Source organism: Bombyx mori, chromosome 3 (assembly GCF_030269925.1).
Source record: "Bombyx mori chromosome 3, ASM3026992v2".
NCBI classification, from domain to species: Eukaryota; Metazoa; Arthropoda; class Insecta; order Lepidoptera; family Bombycidae; genus Bombyx; species Bombyx mori.
In genome coordinates this window covers 10,506,124-10,520,279 of record NC_085109.1, presented here as the reverse complement: position 1 = coordinate 10,520,279, position 14,156 = coordinate 10,506,124, and the positions used below count along the sequence as shown (strand labels likewise).

The window sequence follows — 14,156 nt, the reverse complement described above, 5'->3', positions numbered from 1 at the left end:
CGATAGAAATGGATAATCCCCGGAGATTGGCCCGGAATTGGTTTCAATAGAACAGCGTGAAGTTGTTTCAGTGATTGTTTTACGGCTTCTTGGATGTACTAATGATGTTCTAATGAAATACGTACTTAACAAATGTTCACGATTGATATCCACGGTGAAGGAATAACATCGTGTAAAAAAAATCAAATCCGCAAAATTCTAATTTGCGTAATCACTGGTGGTAGGACCTCTTGTGAGTCTGCACAGGTAGGTTCCACCGCCCTGTCTATTTCTGCCGTGAAGCAGGCACGGGTGGCGCATTTACGTTGTAGATGTCTATGGGCTCCAGTAACCACTTAACACCAGGTGGGATGTGAGCTGGTCCACCCATCTAAGCAATAAAAAAAAAACATAAGTTATTTTCGTGATACAAATAGGTACGATGATCTACCAAATATATTTTTATTAACAACTGTGCTCATGAATAGGAATAGGAAGTTGGTACCTTAGCAAAGTCAAAGTATTCAACAGCTTTTGAAAACAGCGGAACTAGTGATTCGCCTTCAGTTCCTCCAACGATAGGGACTCTAGTATATCGAGGTTCAAGACACAGGGCCCTTGCAGCGAGCGTGCTAGCACGCATTTCTGGTACAGCCAGAGAACCGAGCACCTTTCGAGGATCATACCAACCGGTTTCTTTCAGCGTCTGAACAAAAAATCTATTTAAGTACTACTTAACAACAATTTCTTCCGAGGGTTATTTCCATTACGTTTTTCAATCGTCTGCAGAAATAAACTACTTTATATTACCTATATTCAACAGTAGCATATTATTGGCAGATTTATTACAAGTACAGTCTTCATTACAAGTGTTTTAAAAAGTGTATAAATAATTACTTCCGTAAACGATCATACATACATATTACATGTAACACATGAAGATTTTAGTACATTAAAATTTTACTGATTTCTTGTATGTTTATTTGACATTGGTAATTTTAACTTTATAAATTTTATGATTATAATACTATATTATTATATCTTTAAACGAGCAATTCTTGTATATAAATATATAATCTGAATCTCAGAAACGGCTCCAACGATTTTCATAAAATTTAGTATACAGCGGATTTCGGGGGCGATAAATCGATCTAGCTACGATTTATTTTCAGAAATTTTTGTTGGTGAATTTATTAGAACTATGGCCTAATATAGATTACTATGAATATGCATAGATTAACAAATGATAAGATGAAATGTTTTTAAATAAATAAATTTTACAGGTGCACAAATTTTCATATATTGTGTGTGTGCATTTTACTTATCGACTATAATATAACCCTATTTGTATGTTTTTCTTCTCGAACTTAACTTCATATCTTAAAAATATTCCTTTATTTGAAGTTTGCTATCGTTTCCACAACGTGGCGTCTTGGGTAAAATTACAAAAAACAAGTCTGCCCTTCTCTACAAGGCCTCGTTACGTCATAGCATGGACGTCCAAAAAAAAACAATGCTGATTCTTTTCAAGATTACCCTTAGGATCTTTTTCGGTAGTTTCATGAAACGAAAAAAAACTGCTCCTTATTCGCAACAGTTTTATCAAAAGACATTGACTCATAATTTAGTATTTGAATTATTAAAACTGACAATTGAATAACCATTAAATTATTTTTAAATTGTACTTAAAAACAGTATGGAAACTGTAGCAATCTATCTATATTTGTAATCTCATTTGTCTACTCTTATATTCGAGGAAATTAGAAATCCAAGAGATAGCATAAAAGTGGTGAGGCCTCTCTCTGAATATTTGTTCAGTCCATTACTCCGCCAAAGTATTGACCTTCCCAATTACCCTCATAGAGACACGGTGCTCCAGACAATGTGATAATAAACCGTTTATTTGTATTATTATGATTGGCCATGTTATTCTATTTTCGGACTTATTAAGAAAATAGGACATTTTGTTTGAGAGGTTGCGAGGAAGTGTTGTGAAATTGAAGGCATTTTCTACTTATCGATTCTCTCGTCTAAGAAAATGGGAATGTTTTTGATTTAATTTTGCCTAATCGTAGCAGGAATTTACAATACAATTTAGACTTTGACCTTACGTTTCAAGGTTGCTAAATTCACATTATATTATTCACGGGCTAAACAATTACTTAAAAGGCGGTCCCAGGGCGTCTTCCGTCAACTATAGCAAATCATTAAAATATATATCGATGCGTCCCACAATCACAATGACACCAACGAAATATGCAATTTGAAGTAGCTATCACAATTTCCTTTTCATCATTAAATGTATGCCAAAAAATCATTCGATCGTAATTGAGTGTAAACTTCTCGAGGACAACAATAATCGAACCTCAATCTTCAAATCAAATTCTTGTTCCATATGAATGAGGAAGAACTCTGCAAAGTTCAAAGAAATAGCGAACTCACAATAAAAGCTACGGACAGGATCCGTGAGTGGAACAATGTAATTTAGCACGAGATTGAAAACGGCCCGGCCCCAGGGAAACATGCGAAATATTTATCACGGCCCTTGCGTAAAGAGAATATGGGAAACTCATGCAACGAGATTTAACTGCCAATTTTTCGCCTGTTGAACATTGTAGATGTGACTTTGTGACGTGGTTACAAGCCAGCTTTTGGAACGGGTCGATCAATGAAATGAAGTCTTTCAGTGTAAAACAGGCTGTTTGAAACGATGATTGTCATGTACATGTCTAGATTATAGTAGTTGTGTTGCTGGAAATAACAAGAGTCGCGAAGCGGTCGTGTATTCCTGCTTGAAGGTCGGGACTGTAACAGTATAATTGTTAAGGCATTCGTTTTGTTGTATTTTTGTGTTTCGGTGACCATTTAACCCCGCATTTTTTACTGGTGGTAGGACCTCTTGTGAGTCCGTGCGGGTAGGTACCACCACTTTACCTATTTCTGCCGTGAAGCAGTAATGCGTTTCGGTTTGAAGGGTGGGGCAGCCGTTGTAACTATACTTGAAACCTTAGAACTTATATCTCAAGGTGGGTGGCGCATTTACGTTATAGATGTCTATGTCCATTAACCACTTAACACCAGGTGGGCTGTGAGCTCGTCCACCCTTTTAAGCAATATAAAAAAAAGCATGAGCCATCCATCGGGAGCAGTAAAAAATTGTGTTATGACCACTGGTACACCGGGCATCGTGCTTAGAAACTGATATGTTGTAAACTTTAATATAGTTAAAATGTATATAGGTAAAATTAAATTATCGTAATAAACGATTTAAGCAATTCTCAAACAGAATGTTCACCTAATCAACTATAAGTTCAACTTAGGAACGTGCTTCAAATTAACCCAGAAAAAGCCACGTCATTAAAACGCTTACTACAGGAGTCAATTACATTCATAACGCGATATTTGACGATCCATATCGGCTGCTCGTAAACTTTTAGCGTGTTGACATTATCGTATCGTAAAACCTTTAATAACGTGCAGAGAATGCATATAATACTATATATTCATATCGAATATTGCTAATATCGGACTAGTCAGTATCAATTACAATTGTCCTTCAAATCGGTACGCCTAAGTGCTTCGCAGTCAGATTGATGCTAGTACTTAGCAAAATCTTATACCTTTAAACGAGCAATTCTTGTAGGTAATCTAAATCTCGGAAACGGCTCCAACGTTTCTCATAAAATTTAGTATACAGGGGATTTCGTGGGCGATAAATCGATATAGCTACGATTTTTTTTCAGAAAATTTTGTTTTATTCGTGTTTTCAATAATCAACTTTATCGATAATCAACTTTATGACTCTTCTCGACATCTATTGGCGAATAAAAATACTATTTTTACTGCTTTAAAGACATATAAGATGGCGTTATAAAAAAAAAAAACGAGCAAAGCTCGGTCATCACCCAGTAATAATAAATTAATAAATTTTGGGTGAGTATCCCGCCCACAAAGTGGACCAACGATTTATCGAGATTCGTGGGGATCCCCTGGATGCAAGCAACCCAAAACCGATGGTTATGTGAGGCTTTGGGGAGGCCCATGCCCAGCAGTGGACGTCTGTGGGCTGTAGAATAAATTTTGCGGTTATTCCCATGTCGTGAAAATCATACGCGAACGCAAACTAAGTTTGTCTAGGTACGTATTTACTTGGAACAGCTGATATACCTGGTATTTAATGACATGTATATAATAAGGTCATGAAATATCGAGTTTGATCATCGACGCAAAAAAAAGCATTTTTACATTAAAGTCCAGTTCAGTATAGTAAGAATAATAAAATAAACAAATACCTCTGCTATCAATGGTACCATACAATCAATGGGCGTTGTGCAAACTATTATGAACGCTTTAGGACATTCGTTGGCTATAGCATCGGCGTAGTTTTTCACTATGGGCGCTTGACAATTGAATCTCTTCTCAAAAGATAGGTCCAAGTTCGGATAACTGCTTTCAAGCATCAACACTATATCTGTATTCTGAAGAACAAAGAGCCAAAATCAGACGTGTGTGCAAATCAGAGTGATAGGATATAAAAAATGTTTTATGATTGAAAAGGCTGTTTTAGCTTGTCATTCCTTCACGCGTGAATTAATGTGCTTTTTTGGACTGTAAATTGACTGGCAATATTTAATCCCAGAAAAGTGTATTTTGCTTTAATATTTAATAACTAAATATTTAAGGTGCTTAAAACACACACACACACACCCACACATACACAGTTATTCTTAAACAGATGAAGTGATTCGTTTACATCATATAAATTAGAAATAAATTAACTATCGAAAACAGGTATAGATACCATTTAATGGTAAGCAGCTCGTGTCGCTCATAGACACTGTCAATGTCAAGGGCACTAATAAGCCGTTCCCTGTTGAAATTAATAATCAAGCGTTTTCGAAAAATATTATTATAACAAAAACTATTTTAAAGCAAACGATCATTAATTATCCGAAAAGGGAAAATTCAATGAAGAAATTACACTTTAAATGTGATTAATATCAGTCAAGTAAATAACAGTTTGTAAGTTGAAAATAAAACATTCGCAGCGAATAGACTTGGCGGCGCTCCTTCTCCATAGACGAGGAAGACACTCCATTATTTGGAATTAAAATGTATGGTATACATTAATGTAGAATGATAATCTAGATCATCTTACACCCTGTGTTTCGTATATTTTACGATGAATATTAAATTAGCCACTGATATCAATTAGCAACAGAGGTTTTTTGCGATAATGTAAATTACGATAATAAAAATTTACTGGTGGTAGGCCACTTGTGAGTCCGCACGGGTAGGTACCGCCTATTTCTAACGTGAAGTATTAATGCGTTTCGGTTTGAAGGGTGGGGCAGCCGTTGTAACTATACTGAGACCTTAGAACTTATATCTCAAGGTGGGTGGCGCATTTACGTTGTAGATGTCTATGGGCTCCACCACAACTTAACACCAGGTGGGCTGTGAGCTCGTCCACCCATCTAAGCAATAAAAAAATAAAAAAACTATCCAAAGGTTTTTTTGTTAACTAATTGCTTTGCAGATTTCTCATTTTAATTCTGATTCGGAAGGAATTAGTTGTTTGTAAGAATTAGTAGTTAGTACGAACTCGTATGCATATCTATATATTAATACGTGAAGCAAAAACTTTGTATCCCTTTTTACGAAAATTGCGCGGACGGAGGAGTATGAAATTTTCTACACTTATAGAGAATATAGAGAAGAAGTGCACAATGTTAATATTTTTTTTAAATAATGCATAAAAGATACATTAAATCAATAAAGAAAACGTTACACACACTACATACCATGTATTTAACGCACACACGCATGCATACTATTTATTGTCAAACTTTTGTTCTTGACGTCTGTTGTGAAATTGAGAATAGATTAAACATCGTTTGTCTTTGTTAATATTTTTTGTGTAGTTTTGGCGAAATTAGTGATTATAGAAGTATAAAATACAATCATAATAGTGTACAAACTTACAATACCAATTAATTATAGTCGAATTTCGACTACTGCGGGACCTCTAGTATTACTTAATTTATATCCGTGCGGTACAAACATATTGATTGCCAAGTCGGGTAAGGTCGTCGTCCATCACTTACTTGCGAATAAAACATAAAATAAAACACGTTATTATCGACCAAACAACTCCCTAGGGTTACTGTATTTTCCAACATAAAACTCTGGTATATCGTCTAAAAGTCACGCTACAGTTAAATTCAATTTAGATTCTTAAACATTATTTGCATTAAGGCTTCTTGGAAAATAAATGAGCGCAATTTGAAAAACAAATCGTACAAATTTAAATAGGTCAGTCATTGAAACTTAAATTATTTTTGCGGTTGTTCTAAGCGATGTTGCACAAACTAATTATTAACTTGAGTTTTATTTTTAGGCGGCCTTCGACGCCGTTGCGCTTTCTCTTGTGAATTATTTCCATTCGACATATTTTCGTATCTAAGTACTTTGATGACGTAACTTTTATTAATGACGCCAACTTTTTTCCGTCTTACGAACCGTACCCCTGGAGTTCCAAAACTTTTTTCAAAGGCACGTTTTGAATTTTAGATTTTATATGCGTTTCTTGTCCATTTCAGGAGAAAGAGACCATGAAAGTTTATCAACTTGAAAATGGGGAAATTTTTTTTCGCTTCGAAATCATCACCTTTGTCGTAAGTTTATTCATCTATCCACCACAGATCAATAAACTGGATTTGACTTGGATATTATGAGATGTAACTAATTCTCGAATACTGGTGGTACTGGTGGTAGGACCTCTTGTGAGTCCGCACGGGTAGGTACCACCGCCCTGCCTATTTCTGCCGTGAAGCAGTAATGCGTTTCGGTTTGAAGGGTGGGGCAGCCGTTGTACCTAACTATACTGAGATCTTAGAACTTATATCTCAAGGTGCGTGGCGCATGTACGTTGTAGATGTCTATGGGCTCCAGTAACCACTTAACACCAGGTGGGCCGTCAGCTCATCCCTATCCATCTAAGCAATAGAAATTACTAACGTTTGTACAGTAAACTGTTCACTAATACTACAAATTACGGTGAATGCTGTGTTTGCAAAATTAGGTTAATCTACTTACTTTAAATACGTTAAGTCGTAATTAATCTATTTGCCTTGTCAAACTGACACTGAACAAACCAAACATTTTACGAGGTATTATTTAAGTAGTAATAGTTATTTATCATTGTTTTATCAATATGTACCATAAGCCGCGTATAAATTATTAAAATAAAATTTAATTTATACTCAAGCTGGCCTTTAGGAAGTGCCTAAACAATCAAGGAAAACTAAATTAGTAAAATCGAGAATTAATAATTTGAATCATGAACCCAACATGGCAATGTTGTCCTAATAAAGAGTTATCGACATTGAAATTTATTGCTAAATTACCTGAAATTCTATACATAACTACTATAATTTATTTATTTATACTTATACTATTATTTATTTATATTTATATTATATATATATGTAAAATTTACATTGGCGGACTTAATGCCTAAGGCATTCTCTACCAGTCAACCAAAGGTAGTGCAGAGTGAATAGTGGTAGGTGCAATGAAATTTATATTAAGTTACGAATACATACAAAAAAAAGTATATATACAAAATCACATATACATATATACACACATACATACATATAATAGATCATACAGTATTAAGAGGAATATATTAATAAATTTACTTAACAAATAACTTCATCTTAATAATTAATTTTCGAGAAGTTTATTGCTTTAGGTAAACGTCGAACCATAATTTTTAAATATTTATGTTGGTAAACTAACAGTAAACGTGTAGGATTGTAAACCAAGTAAAATATATAAAAAATTCAGAGAGTGCTTAATATAATAAATTTACTTTACCATTTCAAATTTCACACGTAAAACGAAATAGATGTTTGAAAAATAATAATTAAAGCAGTTGATTAAGCGGCTAATTCTGAGAGATGGTCGTCTAGAGTTTTTTCCGAGGTTGAAGATGCTACTCCTTTTCGCAGGGTATTTTGTCGTGTAACTTATGTCCGATATGAAAAATGACACCAATACAGAAACAGAAATTCAGTACAGTGAGCTCTCTGTCTAAGTGAAATAAGAATGGTTTTGATTTATTCATTTTTAAACATATTTTTAAACATATTTAATTTGGTTTTCTTCTGCAGGTATATTTTATGGGTAGAATTTTATGAGACCTATAAAAGATCATTTTAAATACCTCCGCGCATCTTAACAGTCAATTAAGGAAGGTTTAAATACGCCTAATTCCGTTGAAAATAATGAATATTCTCTATTGGAATTCATATTACAATTTTGATTTATCAAATATACCTGTAGACATCGTTCCAATTCGTTACAAGAACTGCTAAAAGCCTGCACAAGGCAATTCGTGTTGATATGTTGTAGATCTTTCACGACTTTACAAAGATTCCGGTTGCATGCCGAACATTCGCAGTGCTTTGCTTCGTACAAACGCAATCTGAAAGTGAATTACGAGGTATTATACTGTACCATATTTCTGTAAAGGACATTCTTCCGATAATGTATACGGATGCAGAAAACCTTGAAGCATTTATGACTAGTAAGTTGAGCAGAGATTCAGTATCCTAGCTAGCCCGATTTTATATTATTGAACACGCTTAAAACCAATACAGCTGTAAATCAAATTTCAAATATCATATTTCAATACAGCACGTCAGAAAATCAAATGCATATTACACAGTTTCAGGGCAATAAAATTTCAATGATAAACATAGACCGCGCGGTAGTCACGGAGTGGCCGTAAAATCTTGACTTCTTTTATTACGTTCGCCTCAATGTACAATATAATGGGGCGTATAAAGCCTCAGTAAAAGTTTGATGTGTGCTTTCTGAATACCTCGCAAATTCTCGGCGCGTTGGAACGGACGAGGGCAATTGGATTTGTTTAGAGTTGACCTCGTATTAATATGAGCTCGGAGGCGTTATTTAGAGATTGGATTGGATTATTGTTGGGCGATTATCGAAATAAAAATATATGTCGTGGATAACGACTTTAGTAATATAGTTTTGATTTGTTTTGATTGTTATTTTAAATGATAAAATGTTGTTTTGATAAACATCACAAAAATGTAGGGTAGACGCCGTAACGCCAGAGTATAAAATGGCGGTACGTGGACAGAGTCGTCTCGGTCAGACTCAGGCAGTCACTCAGTCTCAGGCAGTCAGTCTGTCAGTCAATCTCAGGCAGTCAGTCAGTCTGATAGTATGTCGGTCAGTCTCAGGCAGTCAGTCAGTGTCTGTCAGTCTGTCAGTTGAAACGAGACTGTTGGTTTACCCTGTCGTTGTGAAAATTATGTGTTGAGAGTTTCAATAACGATTATTCAAAAGGTTTTATTGGCTTTTATTGCAATAAGCTGAGTTCTACCGAATACGAATGATGACGGAAACTGCCGCTCAGCCATCCCTGGCGCCGTAATGTATTTTTACTAGTACGCGTATAGTAATTTCTTCAGTTTTTACGAGTCGTAGACATAATTAAGACTGCTTAGACCGGTTTAATTTCGCGGTTTATTACACATTTCCGATATCCGAATTTAGTTTTCGCGATCACGTTTCGGTAAACAAATGAAATTAGACCTTTTTTCTTTTTCTCTTTTGTTTATTAACTTAATTATAAATTTAATAATTGAACTCTCTTTTAGTTTATTAAATATTTTTGGGCAGAAGTATTTATTCTCTTTTTGAGTTTTAAATAGTCAAATTTATATTCATGAACTGTTCGCATTTGAACGTCAAATGGAGCCCGAGTTTACGTTTTAATTTCGGCCCGCCGACCCGCTTCTCATGTCCGGATCAGGGAGTGCGATAAATACACTGGTATACGGCTCATGTTGTGACATCGGCTGAAACGAACGGTCCTCAAGGGTCGGATTCATGAGCCGCATCGGGTTCGAGCACGCTTTACCGATGTATCTTGCCGACACTTTAATTTTGTCATGAGGCTCGTTTGGTTGTTGAGCAATTCTAGTGAATTCCAACAAAGAGTAAAAACGTAAAGTAGTCTTGAAATAATCAACGAAACAATATTATTATTGTGAGAGATTTCGATTTTGAATGTCTGAGATATTTTGCTTTTGATTACAAAATGACACTTCGAAAAACTTTTGAGGAAGATAATTTGATTGGTTCCGAGGTAATTCTTAACTAAGGGCCCGATTACGTCAATGGCATTGCGATTACGTTTGCTTCTAAGCTGACGAAAAGCTGTGGAACGTGATATTTATATACATGTTTCAATTCATCTAAATAACGACGCAAATACAACGCACACTCAATCTCTAAGAACCGTGATGCAAGTTTGAAATGATTTTTAATGATTTTGAATGATGTTTCAAACGCTAAGGCTTTCTAGTATGTATACAAAAAACCATTGACCTACGAAATAGTTGCTTGTTAAATAAAATAAAAATTAACAAAATTTAAAAATGAGTAGGTAGGTAATTTGATTTTTTCGCATATTTTAAAATTAAAACAAGAATACCTATTCTAGCAAAGTTTAAACTTGGGAGCCTTATTCCAATTACATTTCTAAAAATCGAAATCGTGTTACAAAGCTTTTCGTGTGAGGAAAACAAACTAGAACGGGGTCGCTCAGAAATGGGTCAAAATTAAATTTAATTAGTAGGACTTTACAATTAAACTGTAGAGCTGTAATTTAGCTAAACACGATCATCTTTGTTAATTGTAAATGGCTTTGTTTCGGCAACACTTTCATAATACAGTTTCCCTGCGCGGGCAGACCGGCAAGTAGGTCATCGCGTTGAAAACGCTATACTCGAAAAATATCAGACAATCTAACAAATTATTGCCGTTGATCGGAGCGCGAATTCAGGCCCGTTCGCTTTTAAATGTTTTTTTTTATTGCTTAGATGGTTCGACGACCTCACAGCCCACCTGGAGTTAAGTGGTTACTGGAGCTCATAGACATCTACGACGTAAATGCGCCCACGGAATAGATAAATAAGGTTGGAAAGGCCTTTGCTCTAATTTTGTATTAGAACCAGTGTTGCCGCTTCATCCCCACTATTTTAATTTCTACACATACACACACTGTGATTACAAGCATTTCGCACACAACAAAAACAGCCACACATAAATCTCAGGACAGATATTCGTTCGCAAACTAGCACAAAACACCCGTAGGCATACACACTCACACACGAAAAAAGGCAATAAAAATGTTCATACACGCTAGTGCTTGATAAAATCGATATTCTTTATCGATAAATTATCTGATGAATGAATGGAGAAAATGAAACATGAAATAAATATTGAAAAAAAAAAACTATTTTACTTTTATTAATTACAAATAGTCACTGTCGCTGGAATAAAACGTATTTGTTAAGCAGTTGGCGCTTGCTATTAATTGCGAATGAATTTTTCAAAACTAAGTGTATTCTGATTTTTTTTATGGTAAAATCATTTTCAGTAAAATGTTTAGAGCAAATAGTACTCGTCTTTGTCTCCAGTTTCCTCTACCTGTCACGTCAATCCATTGTTCCCTGGCGTTAGGTTCTTTAGGAAACCTAAAATTTTTTATTTACTGCATAAGTCAAATAGCATTTTACTTAGATTTTAATACGTCTTATACAATATAGTAAATACCCGTAAATGAGAGGTCTACATGCCCCTTTATATTATATCTTCACTTTAATTCAATGATAATAATTCAATAATAATAATACATATTTATTTTACTCAAAATACGTCTCACTAAGAATATACTATGTATCATTAATTAAATATAAAATAATGCAAAAATTATCCATGTCAAATGTAAATATAGTCGAGAATTCTGTCGATGATTTTATTTCACCACATGGTCACCTCACTATCGACAAACTGCACCACGGCCAATCAGTGCAAAGGCCGAAATTTCAAAGATTGAAGTGTAGAGAACGCAATGCATGTAGTACATTGGAAGCTTACTTGGTCATTGCGTTCATTGGGCGAGTACACATCGCGCAATGTATGCTATTTATAACTTGCTGCAATAATATTGTTAATGTTTGGAATTTCATAATGCTCAGTATATTTTTATGTTTTAGACAAATAATATTGTAATTAAATGGTAATTTCGACTTACCGATCGAAAGATATACCTCCTCGCTCTATACTTGAGGTCTGATTTTTTGTTTTACAAGTTATAATTGCACAACACGGCACTATAATGCGGAGATCTGTTCGCCAAAGTAGTCCGAAGCGCACTAAACGCGGTGAATGAAAGAATCGGTCGAGTTATGTTTGTACAATCATAACTGTGGCACGCTTGCCCCGCCTACATTACCATTCGAACCTTATTTATCTATTCCGTGAATGCGCCACCCACCTTGAGATATCAGTTCTAAGGTCTCAGTATAGCTACAACGCCTGCCACGCCCTTCAAACCGAAACGCATTACTGCTTCACGGCAGAAATAGGCAGGGTGGTGGTACCTACGCGCGCGGACTCACAAGAGGTCCTACCACCAGTAATTACGCAAATTATAATTTTGCGGGTTTCATTTTTATTACACGATGTTATTCCTTCACCGTGGAAGTTAATCGTGAACATTAGTTGAGTACGTATTTCATTAGAAAAATTGGTACCCGCCTGCGGGATTCGAACACCGGTGCATCGCTTCAACACGAATGCACCGGACGTCTTATCCGTTAGGCCACGACGACTATCATCAATCTACCACTGGATCGGAATCGCGAGCCACTGAGAAGATCCGGCGAGAAACTCAGCGGGCTGATGCATGGGTTAGGTATCGAAACATCTTTGACACAACGGCCGCTGTAGAAATAGGTGGAGTCATAGTGACTATTTGGGCTTGCAACAGGAAACTCAAGAAATTAGGTAGGAAAATATTTAAAGATATTCCAGCAGTTTCGATCGATTAGGTGGTTAGTGACATTTACTGCGTCATTTCGACCAGGATATATCTTTTGTAAAAAATCCACGAGCTATAATTAAAAATGGACTAGAAGACAAACTTACTTCTTTATACAAGGACATTGTTTCAAAAGCAAAGCTACGTAGTGTCCTAACGGAGAGTCTGCACCAAGAATCGATACTTGGACGCCTGACCTAGTCTCCGGCATTGAAGGCACCTTTGCCGGTCGTGACGGTGGCGGCAATGCCTTCGTTTCAGTATCAACTTTTTTCGGAGGAAGCTTCTCCTCTTCTTTACACGAGACGCGCCGAAATGGAGCTGTGTTTTAAAACAATTGATTAAACAGTAGAATTTGGTGACGGTCCACCTGGTGTCAAGTGTTTACGAGCTCAAAGACACCAATTATGTACGTGTCGACACCCACTTTGAGACTGAGTTTTAATTCTGAGTTCTACAGTACAACAGCTTCCCCACACTTCGAAGACGAACTGAGACGGATTACTTCCATTTAATCTTTATTTTCTTCTTCAAAGCGGACGGACGGTGATAGGCAGGACTGTGGCACCAATTACATAACATAGTTAAGCAGGCTTATACGTCGGGCGATATAACTTAGTGGACATTTCGGCTCGACTGAACACGAGCTAGTTCTTTTATCTCTGGAGCATTCGTCCGCAGTAGACCACTAGCCGCTGGGTGGTTTTTAATTAAACCATCCAACAGATTGCTACTGTTACTTGCCAATACAAGACCTAATGTTTCTCAGCATACGACTGGTCGGTGGTAAAATTTAAAGAAAAAAAGAGACATCTAACGTACTGTCCTATAAATGAGGGCAGAATGAAAAACAAAACTTCTTTACAAAAGTGATAGTGAAAGTGATATAATCGGGACTTACTTCCGAAATTCGTGCCTCCTTCGATGACCCTCAATTTAATTCTATGTAATAAACCAGGTTTTTTCTTTTTTATTCTCTCACAGGGCTGTGGGCATTTCGGGTCTACGTCCGGTGGAATATCCACTAATGCTCTTCTACATTCGTCATCACCAGATTTCTTAGCATAACATCTGTTGAATACGTCACTCCGAAACGTTAATGGTACATATGCATCGAGTAGACATGACCATAAATGTTTTGATTTAATGAAGACTGTGGATGGATTCATTTTTATTTATTAAAAAAAAACTTTATTGTATGTTGCTGCTAGAATTTGACATGTTTTAATTTGTTTTTTTTTCTGTC

General features: G+C 35.8%; 2 protein-coding genes across 3 annotated transcripts in view; both read right to left on the bottom strand.

Annotated features, from left to right (window-relative positions):
• LOC101746018 (protein split ends) overlaps positions 1 to 14,156 on the bottom strand; it is an 84,543-nt gene that overhangs the window by 36,484 nt on the left and 33,903 nt on the right. The gene's annotated exons all lie outside the window — the stretch shown is intronic.
• LOC101740981 (malate dehydrogenase, mitochondrial) overlaps positions 1 to 14,156 on the bottom strand; it is an 18,030-nt gene extending 3,874 nt beyond the window's left edge. For both annotated transcript variants that reach the window (XM_004931662.5, XM_021351636.3), the window contains exons 1-5: positions 13,812 to 14,156; positions 13,018 to 13,231; positions 8,326 to 8,473; positions 4,272 to 4,457; positions 485 to 685 (exon numbers count right to left, since the gene is read on the bottom strand). In XM_004931662.5, coding sequence (XP_004931719.1) covers positions 485 to 685; positions 4,272 to 4,457; positions 8,326 to 8,473; positions 13,018 to 13,231; positions 13,812 to 14,079 — 1,017 coding nt within the window. In that variant the 5' untranslated portion in view covers positions 14,080 to 14,156. The remainder of the gene's footprint in view (positions 1 to 484; positions 686 to 4,271; positions 4,458 to 8,325; positions 8,474 to 13,017; positions 13,232 to 13,811) is intronic.